The sequence below is a fragment of the Anastrepha obliqua genome, chromosome 5, assembly GCF_027943255.1.
Source record: "Anastrepha obliqua isolate idAnaObli1 chromosome 5, idAnaObli1_1.0, whole genome shotgun sequence".
NCBI lineage: Eukaryota > Metazoa > Arthropoda > Insecta > Diptera > Tephritidae > Anastrepha > Anastrepha obliqua.
Genome location: NC_072896.1, coordinates 26,697,567 through 26,714,855, shown reverse-complemented (window position 1 = coordinate 26,714,855; position 17,289 = coordinate 26,697,567). Strand labels below are relative to the sequence as shown.

At 30.3% G+C, this 17,289-nt stretch overlaps 1 protein-coding gene across 1 annotated transcript in view; it reads right to left on the bottom strand.

The window, feature by feature from the left end:
• LOC129248673 (semaphorin-1A) overlaps nucleotides 1-17,289 on the bottom strand; it is a 323,037-nt gene that overhangs the window by 16,372 nt on the left and 289,376 nt on the right. Inside the window, 3 exon segments of the mRNA XM_054888304.1 lie at nucleotides 13,820-13,873; nucleotides 15,990-16,236; nucleotides 16,375-16,582. Coding sequence (XP_054744279.1) covers nucleotides 13,820-13,873; nucleotides 15,990-16,236; nucleotides 16,375-16,582 — 509 coding nt within the window.

Genomic DNA, 17,289 nt, shown 5'->3' with positions numbered 1-17,289 from the left:
ACTGATTAATAACCGACCGCCACACTGCGACACCATAAACTTCTATTGTTCATTTTTGCATCTTCATATTTTTGTATACTTTTATTTTGGGATTTTTTTTGTTGTTTTTGTTTGGCATTTTGATTGGCCATTGTTTGGTTTAGCTGGTATTTGTTTTTGTTTTATTGCGTGAACTAAATTGCATTCTTCTATTTTCATAGCGTATTGTAGTTTTTGTTTATTAAACATAGAAAAAAAATGTGAAAACAGCATTCGAAAGTGAGAAAGAAAAATTGAGTTAAAAGTGTTGTGGCAATGCTAAATTTTCTAAAACTAACGAATGAAAATATGAATGAAGATGAGTGCGCTTTTTGAATTCCATGGCATAAGTTTACAGTTTTCATTTTAATGATAAAATAATTATTCGAGTAATAATAAGACTGAATTGGTAAAGCAGAAATGTAAAAAAATAGGATATGAATGGAACTGACAAATATGAAATTCTCCGAACTTTTTTACATTTTTTTTTCTTTTGTTAGTTAAGTAAAATTAATTGAACTTAGTGAATGAGCCGTGGTGACCTAGAAAGTTTAGGCAAATTTTGTAATGCTATTTTACCCTTCTCGTTGCAATCAGGTTGAAGATAGTTTTTAGTAAAAATAATATCGAAAGATGGATTAAATCAATTATGTAGTTGTGCTTTTTTTCAGTATATACGAAAAAAATTAATTGAGCCTAGAATTACTTTATGTTGCCTTTGCGCAGAGTTACGGTTTTAGAGACTCAAAAAAACGTACGAAAACTAAAAATTTGATTTGTTGAAAAAGTTGCCTTTGTTTGAAATAATTTGAAGCAAAAACAAAAATAAAATCGAAAGTTAAAAAAAGTTAAATTAGAAAAAATAATAAATTTGAAAAAGTTAATTAAAAAAATAAATATATAAAAATAAATTAAAAAATTATATGAAACTGAAATTGACTTAAAATTTTGTTTTTAAAAAAAATCAAGAGTAAAAAAAGTTAAATTAGAAAAAATAATAAATTTGAAAAAGTAAATTAAAAAAATAAATATATAAAAATAAATTAAAAAATTACATGAAACTAAAATTAACTTAAAATTTAGTATAAAAAAAAATCAAAAGTTAAAAAAAGTTAAATAAAAAAAAATAATAGTAAATTTGAAAAAGTAAATTGAGAAAATAAATTTATAAAAAATAAATTAAAAAATTATTTGAATCTGAAATTCACTTAAAATTAAAACAAAAAAAAAATCAAAAGTAAAAAAAGTTAAATAAAAAAATAATAGTAAATTTGAAAAAGTAAATTAAGAAATTACATGAAACTAAAACTAACTTAAAATTTAGTTTAAAAAAAAAAATCAAAAGTTAAAAAAAGTTAAACAAAAAAAATAATAGTAAATTTGAAAAAGTAAATTGAGAAAATAAATTTATAAAAAATAAATTAAAATAGTATATGAAACTGAAATTGACTTAAAATTTTGTTTTAATAAAAAAAATCAAAAGTAAAAAAAGTTAAATAAAAAAATAATAGTAAATTTGGAAAAGTAAATTAAAAAAATAAATACATAAAAATAAATTAAAAAATTACATGAAACTAAAATTAACTTAAAATTTAGTTAAAAAAAAAATCAAAAGTTAAATAAAAAAAATAATAGTAAATTTGAAAAAGTAAATTAAGAAAATAAATTTATAAAAAGTATAATAAATTAAGAAAATAAATTTATAAAAATAAATTAAAAAATGACATGAAACTAAAATTAAATTAAAATTTAGTTAAAAAAAAAATCGAAAGTTAAAAAAAGTTAAATTAAAAAAAAAAATAAATAAATTTGAAAAAGTAAATTAAAAAAATAAATTTATAAAAACAAATTAAAAAATTATATGAAACTGAAATTAACTTAAAATTTAATTAGGAAAACAATTTTATAAAAATAAATTAAAAAATTATATTAAGCTAAAATTAACTTAAAATTTAGTTTTTATTTTCAAGTTGCCCGAAAGTAAATTTAAGCAGAAATTTTAGAAATGTGATATATATTTTCACCTCATTATTTTAAAGAAATTTGCCATTTTTTCAAACTTCAAAAAATTTTGAAATGAAAAAAAGTTTTCGACCGCTTTTAATTTATTGTAATTTGATTTAAAATATAAAATTAAATAATTTTTCTGACAATTTTAAACTTTTTTTTTATTCTTATGCATAATTTTTTACTTAGTTTCAAAACAAGGAATTTTTAGGAAGAGTTTTAAAAATGTATGTCTATTAATTGAAAAAAAAAAAAAATTTTTTTGCAAAAATTAAAAAATATAAGAACGAATTAAAAAGAAAATAAATTTTAACAGAATTGTGCTAAATTATAGAACTGCATATTAATTAAAAACAAAATGCAAAAAATAGTTTTGGTTTTTTAAGCAAAGACTTCAAAAGTTGAAAAAAAAATAAATAAATTTTAACAGAGTGCCGTTTCGTCATAGAGTTGACTTAACGTCTTAGAAAATGCATATTAATTCCAAAAATGCAAAAAAAAAATGTTTAATAAAAACCCAAAAAAAAATTAATTTAGTTAAACAGTAACTCCAAATAGCAACAGAATTACATTAAGTTGTAAAATATGTATTTTAATAGACAAAAATTTAATTTCAAAAATGCCAAAAATGTGGGTTTCTTAACAAAAACTCTAAAAGTGTTTAACAGCAACTCCAAAGATTAAAAAAAATGTTTTAATAGAATTACTTTAAGTAATGGAATATGCATAGCAATTTGAAAAAAGGCAAGCTATGTTTCTTTTTTATTTTTAAACGAAAAATTCCAAAAATTAAGTTTAACAGAAACTCCAAAGATCAACAGAATTATATTAAATCATAAAATATGTAGTTTAATAAAAAAAAATTAAAAAAAAATAAAAAAAAATTTTTTTTTAACAAACTCCAAAAATTCAGAAAAAAAAATTTTTTAATAATTATATTAATTCTAGAAAATGCATGTTGATATCAAAAGTCTCTAGACAATTTTTTTTTAAATCTAAAAATTTAAAAATTGTTTAACAGTTACTAATAAGATTAAAAAAATGTATTTTAATAGAATTACATTAAGCCATATTAATTAAAAAAAAACCAAGAATTTTTTTTAACCAAAACTCTGAAAAAAATTTTTTTTTCATAGATTTTATAAAAGTTTCAATTTTCTTTCTATCTTAATATAACTTTAACGGAGTTTGTAATTTTTTCAAATTAAAAAAAATTGTTTTTTTTTTGTTTTGTTTTTAATCACAAAAAGTTGTTTTTTTAATTACGATGCATTTTTTCATTTAATATATTTTCAAGCAGATTTCATAATTTTGGTTTTCAATTTAAAAAATGTTAAGAAAATGAGGTTTGGTGTAGGTGAAGAAGATTTTTGAATATTTCATATGAAGAGATTATTTTAAAAATTTTATTTTATGTTTAAATTCAATTTATTTTCAGACTTAGTATTTAATTTATAGATGGTATAAAAAAAGATTTTTCATTTCTTCAAAATTGAAAACAAATATTTCCGTATTGCGTTGCATTTTATATGCCGACTTTATAAGCATAATTTTAAGTTTAAATCCTTAAAAAATTGAAAAGATTGAGAATTAAAAAATTAGATTTTAGGTCACTTTTCAAAAATCATAGTTTTGCTATGCAAATAATTTTAAAAAGATTTTTACATTTTTTTGTTTTTTTTTTTGTTAAACAAAGTTTCTTTTTTAAGTAAATGTAAGCAAATGTTGTCATTCATTGAAAATTCTAAAATCTAGTGCTTTAAACGATATTAATTTTCTGAGTTATACGAGTATTATATTAACTTGTTGGCAAATTTATTTTATTTTATTTTGTTGTTTTTTGTGAATTTGAGAAGGGTGAAAAATGTTTCAAGCTGACTAAAATTAAATAAAATAAAATTCAAATTAAATAAAAGTAAATAAAATTTGACTGGCGCGCTTTGTTAAGCTCGGCCAAGAACGTGTAAGCGGATATCGCGCCAATTAAGAAGAAGAGGAAGAAGTAAAATTTGAACAGACTTTTTAAAATTATTTGACCAACTTTTTTTTTATTTTTTGAAAATCTCAAAAAATTTTTTTATGTACAAAAAGTGATGTATTTTCTGACTTAGTATAATTTTAGGAGTTAAGTTTTTGGCATATTTCTGTTTAATTCCTATTTACTTTCTGTCTCAAATTAACTAAAATTAACTTTTTTTCCATACTACGAAAATGTAGATCTTTTTTAAACTTTCAAATATTACCTGAGCTGCCTTAATATATTGCTACGGTAAGTATTTGCTTTTTGATTTTTTTAAGATTACAAAATTTATAATGTGCTTATAAAATATAGTCTAATGGGGGTTTTTTAATATTTCTACTAAATTAAAGATTACATTTAGTATTTTTGTTTTTGAGTGACAGAATATTCCATAGCAATAAACGGCCACGTCAATCACTTTTCAACGCAAGCAAACCATTTTCAGCTATACGACAGAAAAGTGCACCTATTTCCCGTTACTCAGATATCTACCACCTTCCTGAACTGATCGAATACAGGAATTTACAATAGAGCCTTTCGAGCGATAAATAGCGACTATGGCAATGAAGCTGCAGCTGTCGCAGTACCTAACCCTTTACTGTATTTAAAACAAAACACGACTTAAAAGAAGAGAAAGAAGAAATATTCTTTAAAAAAGTAAACAAAATTAATGAATTAAAAACTTATATAAGACAAATCAACTTCATTTAATTTCATCTGACTTCTGACTTCTGCATGCAACTTAAATACTTCACAATTTACAACGAGAAGGATAAAATGTTTCGGCATTGCCGAAGAAAACCTTTGTTTTTGTTATTCTTTCATTCATTCTTTATATCTATCCCTATTGCATTTTTTTTCCAGACCTTATGAGTTGCAAAGCTGTGCTTAAATAAAAGTATTTACCATATTTTGGGTAATTAGTCCCTGACTGGTATCAGCCGCCCCACTCCCGTCTCAAAGGTAAACCTAATGGAGAAAGGGAAGAAGAGAGAAAAGATAGAGAGAATTTTGTTTTGTTTTGTTTTTGTATGGTTTGTACGGTGTTTTTTCGTGTGTATTTTTGAAAAAATATGTTCCGTCAAAAATATACGAGTATTTATGTATGTATGTAGTAGAAAGAGAGATATGTAGAGAGAAGAACAGAATTATAGAAGAGAATTAACTCAAAAATCAACAAACTTCCATTACAATTTAACTACGGAATTAAAAAAATTATTTTTTACTATACTTTACAAGAAGTATTGCAGCCAAATTATGAAATTTAAGCCGAGTCACATGATTGGTGTATTTTCTTTTTTTGTTGTTTTGTTCCTTAACCAGTTAAATGTAGGTAATTATTAAAAGTATATGAATGATTAGGTATGCAAATAGTAAATGGCTCTAGACTGTACAGAAAGGCAGATGAATGGGATCCCCGTGGTTATATGCAATGTGAATATTATTTAGATGATATAAGATGAACTATGGTAACTCTTAAAATTTAATTGTAACTATTGGTAGTTAATACATTTTACAAACATACATCGACCTTTATATATTTCACTATGTAAGTACATATTGCCAGAAGTACATGCAGTGGCGAGCAAATTGAGTGCAGATGATTTTCGCTTTAATATTTAGAAAAGTTTTCGAGGAACATTTTTTTATTTCTTATCTTGAATTTTTTATTTTATTTACATATTTATTTTTTTAATTTGAAATTTTATTAATATATTTTTTTATATTTTTACTTTATTTATTTACTTCACTTTTTATATTTTTATTTTATTTATTTATTATTTTACTTTATATATATTTTTTATTTTATATGTTTATTTTTTTTATTTTTTTTTTATTGGTTTATTTATTACATTAATTTTTTTTTATTTTTAATTATTTATTTTTTTTACATTTTTTTTGTGTATTTATTTCTTTTTAAATTTTCATATTTTTATTGTTTTTTATTTCATTATTTTATTTTTTTAATGGTGCTTATCATTTAACCAAGTCCATTTAAATTATATTTTCAAACTTTATACAAAATTTAGTAAACTCAACGAATTTTTATCTAAATTTCAAAATTTGTGATCCGAATCTTTAGAAAAATCTCGCGTATGCAGTTTTATAGCCCATTGAATTTCGCTATTTTAAAGTTCAAACTTTTTTAAACCTATTTATCATAAAAATTTTAATTTTCTGAAATATCTGAATCCTCTTACATGTCTTCTCATATGAAAAATGGAGTTTGAAATTTAATAAAATAAAAAAAAAAGATAAAATAAAATAAAATAAAATAAAATAAAATAAAATAAAATAAAATAAAATAAAATAAAATAAAATAACATAAAATAAAATAAAATTATATTAAATAAAATTAAATAATTTTGCGGCATTTACGGTGAAACAATCGACCATATAATTACTGGATGTAGCGTACTTGGCGCCCGTGAATATGTCATGAGACATAACAATATAGCAAAGATCCTCCACCAACAACTTGCGATAAAACACGGTCTCTTACAAGCAAGTCTTGTATTTTAAATATGAACGAAAGGCAAAATGCAAATTTTAAACTGTACGAGGACAGATTTACGAGTATATCCACAGATCAAACAGCAGCTGCCAACAAATCTCACTTTATCTAGTTCAACAAGACAAATAAAACAATAGAAATAATTCATATAGCGGTGCCTCTTAATCGCAACATCCAAAGCGCATACTCCACCAAAATATCAAAGTATGCATAGAACTAAAACGGATGTACAAAGCGAGGGAAGTGCATATAATTCCAATACGTTCCCACGGCAGTCGGTTCTACGTAAGCGGAACGACCCGGATTTATATCCGGCCAAGGACTGTCACTTCAGCAGCATTCCCAGAGTATGGACACTGGATTAGTGCCTAAGCATCTAATCAAAAATTTGAAGAAGTATGATTGCCAACACCTTTTAGAAGACTTGCAAAAGTCGACCATACTGGACACATGTGCAATAATTCGTAGATTTTTAAATATTAAGGCATTACTCGTAGCAATCGCATGGGCGTAGAACTTGCACTACGCTCCACCAGAGCACAATTCCTTGAAAATTTTATCCGGGATGTGTAATCTCCGGCAATAGCCGAGATGGATTAAGCTCAAATAAAATAAAATAAAATAAAATAAAATAAAATAAAATAAAATAAAATAAAATAAAATAAAATAAAATAAAATAAAATAAAATAAAATAAAATAAAATAAAATAAAATAAAATAAAATAAAATAAAATAAAATAAAATAAAATAAAATAAAATAAAATAAAATAAAATAAAATAAAATAAAATAAAATAAAATAAAATAAAATAAAATAAAATAAAATAAAATAAAATAAAATAAAATAAAATAAAATAAAATAAAATAAAATAAAATAAAATAAAATAAAATAAAATAAAATAAAATAAAATAAAATAAAATAAAATAAAATAAAATAAAATAAAATAAAATAAAATAAAATAAAATAAAATAAAATAAAATAAAATAAAATAAAAAAGGTAAAAAAAATAAAAAATAAAATAAAATAACATGTAATAAAAGTAAATAGAATTTATACGGGTTTTTGAAAATTATTTGGACTTTTTTCCATTTTTTTCGGCTTGAAATTTACTTTTTTCATTTTTTGATTTCTTTTGAATACATAGATTCTTTTTACTTTCAAATTATTGTACGAACTTCCTTAATATATTTTAACGGTTAGCCTTTTTTTCACTATCTTAAGATTTAAAAAAATTAAAAAAAAAATTACACTATGCAGTTTTATAGCCTAATGAATTGTAGTCTATATTAAAGTACAAAATTTAAACGGCTCACTTAATTTGTTTTTTACGGGATCTTGCGGAATTTTTATATAAAAAGTGGAATCTAAATTTTGATAAAATTAAATAAAACGAAATAAAAATAGAGACTCTATTTAGTTTTAATAACGATTTTTTTAAATTTTTTGTTAATTTTTTCCTTTTTCGCTTATCTCACAAAAAATTGTTTTCCAAAAAGCATCGTCTGAGTTCGTATAATTCTAAGTAGATATTTTCGACCTTTTAAGATAAAAAAGAATATAAAAAAATTTAAAAATGTAAAGGTGATGGAAATTTTTGCTAGCTTTCTTTTTAAATTCTATTGGTTTTCTGACCTAAATTATTTGAAATTTGCATTTTTTATAATTCGAAAAAGGAAGATTTTTTTTTAACTTTGAAATTTTTATTTGTATTTCTGTAATATATTTTAACGGCAAGCATTTTTTGATGTTCTTAAGATTCTAAGAAATTTAAAAAATAAAAATTCAAGTCTGCAGTTTTATAACCTATTGAATTTTGCTCTATAAAAGTGCAAACTTTGTTAAACCTATTTATCATAAAAATTTAAATTTAATATGAAAACGGCTGATTTAATTTTTTTTTTCTGTTTCTGAGAGCTGTTGCGTGTTTCCCTATTAAAAAGGGGAGTAGATAAAAAGTGGAGTTGACTATTTAAAATTTCGCGCATTTTCTGCCACACGAATTTATTTTTTAAATGGAACAAAGTAGAAAAACTCGCCAGAAAAAAAAAATAAAAAAAAAATAAAAAATTCAAAGATTTCTGAGCCGCTTAAAATTTGCACTTATTTTACTGAAATTCCGCGAGCCATGTTACTGCTTGCCCCCATTAAACTCAAGATGCAGTTTGAAAAATTCAAAATTTAGCTGAAAATTTATGGAACTTTTCTGAATTTTGTATTATATAAAGTTTGAAAATTTGATTTATATGGTTTTTGTTAATGAATAAATAATATTTAAAAAAAAATAACTAAAAAATTTCCTCGAAAAACATTGTGAATATCGAAACAAAAATCATCATGCATTCAGTTATGCGCGCCACTTGTACGTGTAGAATAATTCATTACATTTTTCTGTGGTAGTAGTCTAAGAATCTTATCTAATAATAGAAATTTCGAGTTAAAAAATATTTTACTATATAACAAATCGCAGCAAATTTTCGGCATCGAAAATAATACAATCCGACACAACTTATTTGATTTTCAGAAACAATTATTATATAAAAAAAGTGAGATACATATATTCATTGAGACAGAAATTTGGTAACATTAATTTAACAAATCTGTCCCTTTTTCCCTTGAGAATCCATATTGAGAAATTAAAATCTCTTTTCTGAGTTATCCTGTGTTGGGCTTAAGTTTAACACTGTGCCCCCACATGATCAACTTGGTGAGTAGGATAGTTAATGAGTCAAACTACCAGATAGGCTTGAAAGCTTTCCGTGTCTATCGACTTTTTGTAAACCGGGTTAGAATTCTAATAAATCCTTTTATCATAAGCATTAAAGCTTTTAAGGAGCTGTGTGATGGGAACTTCAAGAAGTTACAAACTTGGATAACTAAGACTTACAAATCATAAACACCAGGCAGCTAAAACTCTTTGTCTGCGATGGGTGGTGGTTGGACTCCGATGACAGCATTCGAGGGTCGGGAGTTTATGCCTGTCTGTATGCCCGTCTGATACAGTAGCTGTAGTAGTGTGTGGTCCTGAATCTCGTCAGAATAGCAGAAAAAATATCTTCTGACTCGCCTGGGAGCTGGCTCATTCTGTATGAAGTGTCGGCAGAGGTGATACCTGCTGTAGCAGCGCAGCAGTAATTGCTTGCGCACCACCTAACTGTGCTCCTTAACCGGGAGCATTGAAACATCGTTGTGCAGACATTGCAGGGGAAACATCCATAGCAACAATTCGTGGCTGTCCTGATGGCAGACCTATAAGACAGCTCTGAAGTTTTGTCTACTAGTGCCAGGCGAGTAGATGGGCGCAGCGTAATTCAGATTCGACCGGCCAATTACTTTAAATGTCGCCAACAAGATTTCTTTGTCTTGGTCCCAAGTGCTTCCGGTTAACGATTTGAGGGCCTTGCTGCGTTTACGGACCTTAGTAGCAATTGCGGTTGTGTGCGCTGAGAAGGAGAGGTGATTCTCAAAGTTTTGATGGTATTGGAGTATCATCGGCTTTCAATCTTTATTTGCAGTTTGATCTCTTTCGTAAACGTAGCCACGTTTCATGGAGTCACCGTGGATTTAGTGGGGAAAGCTGGAGATTACCCACAGTGAAAAAGCGAGATAATCGTTCAATCGTGAAACACGAGCCTTCTAAGAAGGCATAATTTATCTATCTTTTATCTTTATCTTGAGAGATCTAACTCAGAGCTATGATTGTGCGTCAGTACCTTTGCGTAAGTTGGCAGCTATCTCCACCTAGTCTAACCTAACCTAAATTTTAATCTACATTCCTTTCACAATATGTAATATTTTTTAATTTTTATTAGCAAAATTGTTGGATACCTCGTTTTTTAAGTTTCAAAAAAATATAAGTTGCAATGGCATAGCAAATTTTTACTTCGCTTATGATGAAAGCTTGGGTATCTTGCACAACTAGCAGCTGTAGTGGCTTATACATGGAATTTTCTTTTCATGCCTCGCCATCAAATTCTCCCGAACGAGCGATGGTTCGAAACTACTATAAGTAAGTTCTAAGGGAAGCGCAAAATTTATTTATAAATTATTTATTTATTATTTATAAATTAATAACAGATATCCCTTATCTCTTTTTCTATAATATTTCTCGTTCAACAAGCTTTATCGGCATTTCTACAGGAGCGCTTACAAGGGTATTTGCCCCAGTATTGGAAGCTATAGTTTTAGATGTCATTCCAACTTTTTATTAGGTGCGCAACTAAGTTCCCGCTGTTTGTCAATAGATGCCGCCACCAGTGTGTGCTAGTCGATTCTAACATAACCTAAACGTCATAAACCAAGCTCAGACATATCGCACCCTAAATACAAAAGGGTCACAACTCAAAATGTACTTCTGCTCAAATATGAACGAGACGTTATCAATAAAACGGTCCGCGGATGACATAAGGCAAAAATAAATTTTTTGTTTTTTTGGTAGGACTGTTATAAGCTTACATGGCAAATTTCAGCGTGATATGTCACATAGTTTGTTTTCTGTGCTACTGTAAACAAGTCAAGCTCGAGTGTGGAAAATTTTGAGTTGTGACCCTTTTGTATTTAGGGTGCGATATGGTAAAAAAACCGTTTCGACACATTAGTGATTTTGTTTTGGTATCAAATACTTTTGGGTTTGTGAAAATGTCTGATTTTGTGCTGAATAGTCGTCATTTGCGGGAAGTGTTGTTTTTCCTCTTTCATTCGAAAAAAAACGGCGGCTGAAGCGCATGGAGAGCTACAAAAAGTTTATGGAGATGATGCTTTAAGTGAAACAACGTGTCGAGATTGGTTCTGTCGCTTCAAAGACAGTGATTTTAATGTTGTCGACCGTTCCCGTGAAGAAGGCCAAAAACCTTCGAAGACGCTGAATTGGAGGCATTTCCCTATGAGTATCCGTGTCAAATGCAAGAAGAGCTTGCTTCAGTATTAGGAGTTACCCGCTAATCCATTTTCACGCGATTGCATGCTTTGGGAATGATTCAGAAGGAGCGGACTAGGGTTCCTTATGAGTTAAAACCAAGGGATGTTGAACGTCGTTTCTTTGCCTGTGAACAACTGCGAAAGGAAAGGTTTTCTTCATCACATCGTGACGGCTGATGAAAAATGGATTCATTACAGCAATCCAAAGAAAAGAAAGTAATTGGGGGCTGCCCGGTCATGCTTCTACATCATCGCCCCGGCCGCATATTCACGCTGCGAAGGTTATGCTATGTATTTGGTTGGATCAAGTTGGTGTTATTTATTATGAACTGTTAAAACCAAGCGAAACCATCACTGGGGATCGGTATCGACTTCAATCGATGCGATTGAGCTGAGCACTGCGCGAGAAGCGGCCGCAATACGCGGAGAGGCATGAAAAAGTGATTCTACTGCATGACAACGCTCGGCCTCACGTTGCCAAACCCGTTAAAGCCTACTTGGAAACACTGAAATGGAAAATCCTACCCCAATTATCACCTGTTCCGATCGATGTCACATGGTCTAGCTAACCAGCAGTTTTATTCACATGAAGACATAAAACAATGGCTTGAGCCGTGGAAAGCCTCAAAAGATGAACAGTTTTACAGCAACGGTATACGAGATCTGCCAGAAAGATGAGAAAAAGTAGTAGCCAGCGATGGGCAATACTTTCAATGATTCACTTGTAATCATTTTTCCAGAATAAAGTTGTATTTTCATCAAAAAAAAAAAAAAAAAAACAGCGAGCACTTAGTTGCGCAGCTAATACTATTTCATAAAAGCGCCGTTTGAAAAGTCCGTGCAAAGGCAAAGAGATGGAACTACTGGCGCGTATTGAGGTTTTATTTAGTTAGTAGCATCTCTTGGAAGAACACACACCAAGTTTCAGCCAAAGCTGTCTATTTCTTTGTCGAGGAACTCGAATGATTTTCAAAAAGTTCTTTTCCATCACGGCAACGCACCAGCTGACGCCTCAGCCATTGTGGGCGTCCTCCAAATTAATGGAAATGGGCTCCAACTCATTTCACATCCCCTCTATTATCCAGGCTTGGTTTCCTTGGAGCCCTTGGACTACTATTTGTTTCCCAAATTTGAAGAAATGACTGGCGGGAAAAAGATTTTATTAAAACTAGGAGGTGATTGCAGAAACGAATGGCTATTTTTCATACTTGGACAAATCTTATTATGCGGAAGGGATCAACTAGCTGGAACAGCGTTGGACGAGGTGGCTATGTTGAAAAATAAAGAACAATTTTACGGCAAACAACTAAAGGGGCTTTTATTTTTGCGCGGACTTTTCAAACAAATTTCGTATATAGAGAAGTATTGTACGAGGCGGGTCAATAAGTCCGTGACTTTTTGTATTTCTGACCTCTTTACTGAAAAAGAAATACCGCTCCTGTCAACAGGCGTCTGTCAGTTGACTCCTGTCAAAATATGAACATGCTGCGTCAGTTAGTTTGTGTTTTACAGCTACCTTTATCAGACTACCCAGTAACTAGTTGACAGGAGTCAACTGACAGATGCCTGTTGACAAGAGCAGTATTTCTTTTTCAGTAAAGAGGTCAGAAATACAAAAAGTCACGGACTTATTGAGCCCTCGTATATAAATTTACAGCTCATATTTCATGAAAGCAAATTTTTCAATGTAAGCACAATTTGATAAACACAAATTACATTGGAAATCCTTTTTAAAAAAATTTACAAAACTTATTCTGTTTTTACCTTATAATAATCGAGTATACCTTTTAGTTTAATATTAACTTACAGTTTAAGAAAAATAAAGAAATTGTCAGTGTTGAGGCGTGCAGCTAAAGTTAAGTTTATCAGCAAATTAAAATCCAGAGTACTAAGCAAATAACGGTATATACAACATTTAAAGCATACTACTTAGATTTTGTGGCTGTGTTAGTTGGTAGCAATAAAACTAGTTCAGTATTAGTATTTTAGTAGTCATAGACAAACACAAACATACATACATACATCTATCTATGTACATACACATAAGACATACTTATATACATTTATTTACTAAGGGGAAGGTAAAGCAGCTTATTTAGTTCTATTTTTATTTTTTGTAGCAGCTTTGAGGGTCTTCTATACGTTCAAAGAAAAAAAAAATACACCAATCGATGACGACTGAGAAAGTGAGCAAGCGTACGTACAAGTTCACCTACTAAACATTCAATTCAAGATCAAATCAATCTGTTTTTTTTATTATTAAATAATTGTTATAGCAAAATTGCCGTGAAACATCAATAGATACGTACATAAAAGCTCATTACATTTTCATGGAAACACAACTTACCTTCTTAACGCTGCGAGTTGTCGAAAAGCCATCGCCCCGACGATAATTATCACCCTGTTTAATGAGGAGGAAGAGAGAGAGAGAGATAAAGAGAGAAATACATTTTTGTTTTTGCTATGTGAATACACAGTGGCGGACACAACAATTCGTATAGAGATAGGTGCATATTTAAGGCATGGTGCTATGTATCACTTATTTATAGGTATAAGTAGTAGGGCATCAGCTTCCAGCATACAAAAAAAATACACCAAGCTTCGTGACTGACGAAAAACGTGAAGCCAGATCGATAATGTTGCGATAGATGGAAGTCATGCTTCTGGTGTTTTAGATGTATATTGGATCCGAGGGTCCAACATCGACTCGGATCATAACCTCGTTCACATATCACAGAGAATGTGAAGATCTCGATACCCCAATCGTTGACGACGCGACTGTCGGTCCGCTACCCAACCATGGCGAGGTGAGAATAGCGATAACGCGGCTAAAGAACAGCAAAGACGCGGAAGCCGACGGAGTGCTGGCTGAGCTATTCAAGCATGGTGACGACCAGCTGGTGAGGTGCATGCATCAGCTCCTATGCAAAATATGGTTGGCATGCCTGCCGATTGGAATTTAAGTGTGCTCTGCCCAATCCAGAAGAAGGGTGATCCTGCAGTCCGTGCCAATTACCGCGGGATTAGTCTTCTGAATATCGCACATAAGGTTCTAGCGAGCGAATTGTATGAAAGGCTGAAGCCCACCGTCAACCAACTGATTGGACCTTATCAGTGTGGCTTTAGAGCTGGAAAATCCATAATCGACCAGATATTCACAATACGCCAAGTCTTGGAAAATATCTATGAAAGGAGAATCGACACACACAAAATGACGTTGCTCAACATCTACAGCGTCGTCAGAATTGGGAAGGACCTCTCCGAGCCGTTTGATAACAAACGAGATTTCTCACAGAGTGACTCGCTGTCGTGTGACTTCTTTAGCCTGATGTTGGAGAGGATCGTACGAGCCGCAGAACTTAATCGGTCAAGCACAATTTTTTATAAGAGCGTACATTTGCTGACATATGCCGATGATATTGACATCATCGGCCTTAACAACCGCGCTGTTAGTTCTGCCTTCTCCAAACTGGATAAAGAGGCAAAGCGAATGGGTCTGGTGGTGAACGAGGACAAAACGAAGTACCTCCTGTCTTCAAACAAACAGTCGGCGCACTCGCGTATCGGCACCCACGTCACTGTTTTGAAAGACTTCGTATATTTAGGAACCAGCATTAACACCGACAACAATGTCAGCCTGGAAATCCAACGTAGAATCTCTCTTGCCAACAAGTGCTACTCGACGAACAAAATTAACATTAATTATAAAGCTCTCATTGTGCATTTTTTTTATATACAAGTACCCAAAATCGACAAAAAAAAATTATCAAATCTCAACGCGAATTTTGAGCCACTTTAAGCTGGCACAATATTGTACTACAATTGATCTTCGAGATCTTATGGTTTTGGGAATTCTTAACCACGAAGCAAAAGCTCAAAATCGTCCGCTTTGGGGGAGTATTGTGTAGGAAGCTTTGAAGCATCCCGCGTTGTAACGCTATGAATGATGATGATGCTAAGTCTGGAACTTTTGATATTCAGGCATAAGTTTTTAGGCCACCACTTCATGGAGGGTAAGAAAAGTCAAGTACCACCTGATTGAAAGTGAAGAATAATAGATTGAAAGTGTTGACTTATTTCAGAAAGATCTGAGGCTGAGAGCTGAATAAGTAAGTGTTGGCAAGTGATGTCTGGAGCAGAGAGACTAGAGATTGTCAGCCCTCTTAATCCAGTATAAGCTTATACTTTTTTTTATTTATTAAACGCAACAAAATTTTTAATATTTGCATATAAAAAAATAGCGCAATCGAATTTTCAAAATACAGTTATACGAGTGATGTCTGGAGCAGAGAGACTAGAGATTGTCAGCCCTCTTAACCCAGTATAAGCTTCTACTTTTTTTTATTTATTAAACGCAACAAAATTTTTAATATTTGCATATAAAAAAATAGCGCAATCGAATTTTCAAAATTCAGTTATACGAATTTTTATATGCGCCACTGCACCAACACTATTAAATACATTTTTCGCATGATCTTTTATTTTCTAAATTATCTCACCATCTCGCGAGCACTTACCATCACCTGATGCGATCGCAGTGTGCCAAAATTGTCGCGACCGCGATATGTCTGTTGAGTATTGTAGCCATCAGGCTGGAACTGGAAGAGCGTTTCTGAGTTGGGTCCATGATGATGCATGGGCTTACGTAGCGTACTTTTCGGCGAGTGTTGGATTTTATTTTGTGGTGGTGGCTGTGGCAACAGCACCGGTTCGGCGTACGTCACCTCCTCCACTTGAGGTAGCAGCTTGGGCTCGGCTTGAATGCTGTGCAAGAAAGAGGTGGCAGAAAGTGAATTTAAGTGCATTTCTATGTGGATTGGCAGATAAACAGAAGGGTGTATGTATAAAGAGGTACTTAAATATAGTTTGAATTTAATTGACCACACGCGCCAATATATTTACCGATTGACATTTTGACGCTGTTCAAAGTACTCATACTCCGTATCGGGGTATGGCAGATTGTCATCCTCATCCTTATGACAGCGGCGGCCACAGAAGTAGCCTGTAAAGAAGCCCACTAGAAGGGAGAAAATTGAACCCGCTAAGACGGCCATAACCAGCGTTTCGACGGTATACTGCGCATTGATAATATCTGCTGAAATTTGTGGACCTTTTTTAGTAGTTAAATTTTTTCAAAAGTTATAGTATTTCATAATTTATATATGGATGTAATACAAAAATTCATGTGTTTAAATTTTATGTATTTTTTTTTTTTTGAATTTTTCCGATGTTACGAGTGTTGTAAAATGTTCAGCAATGTTTGTGTTGTTTTTTGTGTTGTTGTTGGACGCATAAAATCAAAAATACCAATACCAACACCAACATCAACATCAACAGAGCAACAGTGTATATTAACAGCAACAGCAACATCAACAGCAACGATTATGTTACGCACGACATCATAAATATGTAACATTGAGGTGGATTATGTTAAACGCCAGGATTATATTGTTTTTGTTTTTTCGTTTTTTGTTGATAATCAAAGATAAAAAGAAAAGAAAAAAGGAAGAGAATAAAGTTAAACGTCAATATAATGAAATTGCAAGAGGAATAGAAGGAGGTGTGTGTGTGTGTGTGCTTGGGTTCGCTCTGTTAAATGGAGGGGACATATCTATGTTATGACTACAGCACAAATGGATGTTAGAGAGGATTTAGGAGCGGGAAATCTAATGCTTAACGTGGTACTATAATGGAAAGTAATAATAAAACAAATGATGGTTGAAATTAAATTTGCACAAAATTACATGTGGGTAGCATAAAGCAAATATTTATTTAGATGCAGGCCTACAACATAAAAGGAAAATTGTCAAAAATATG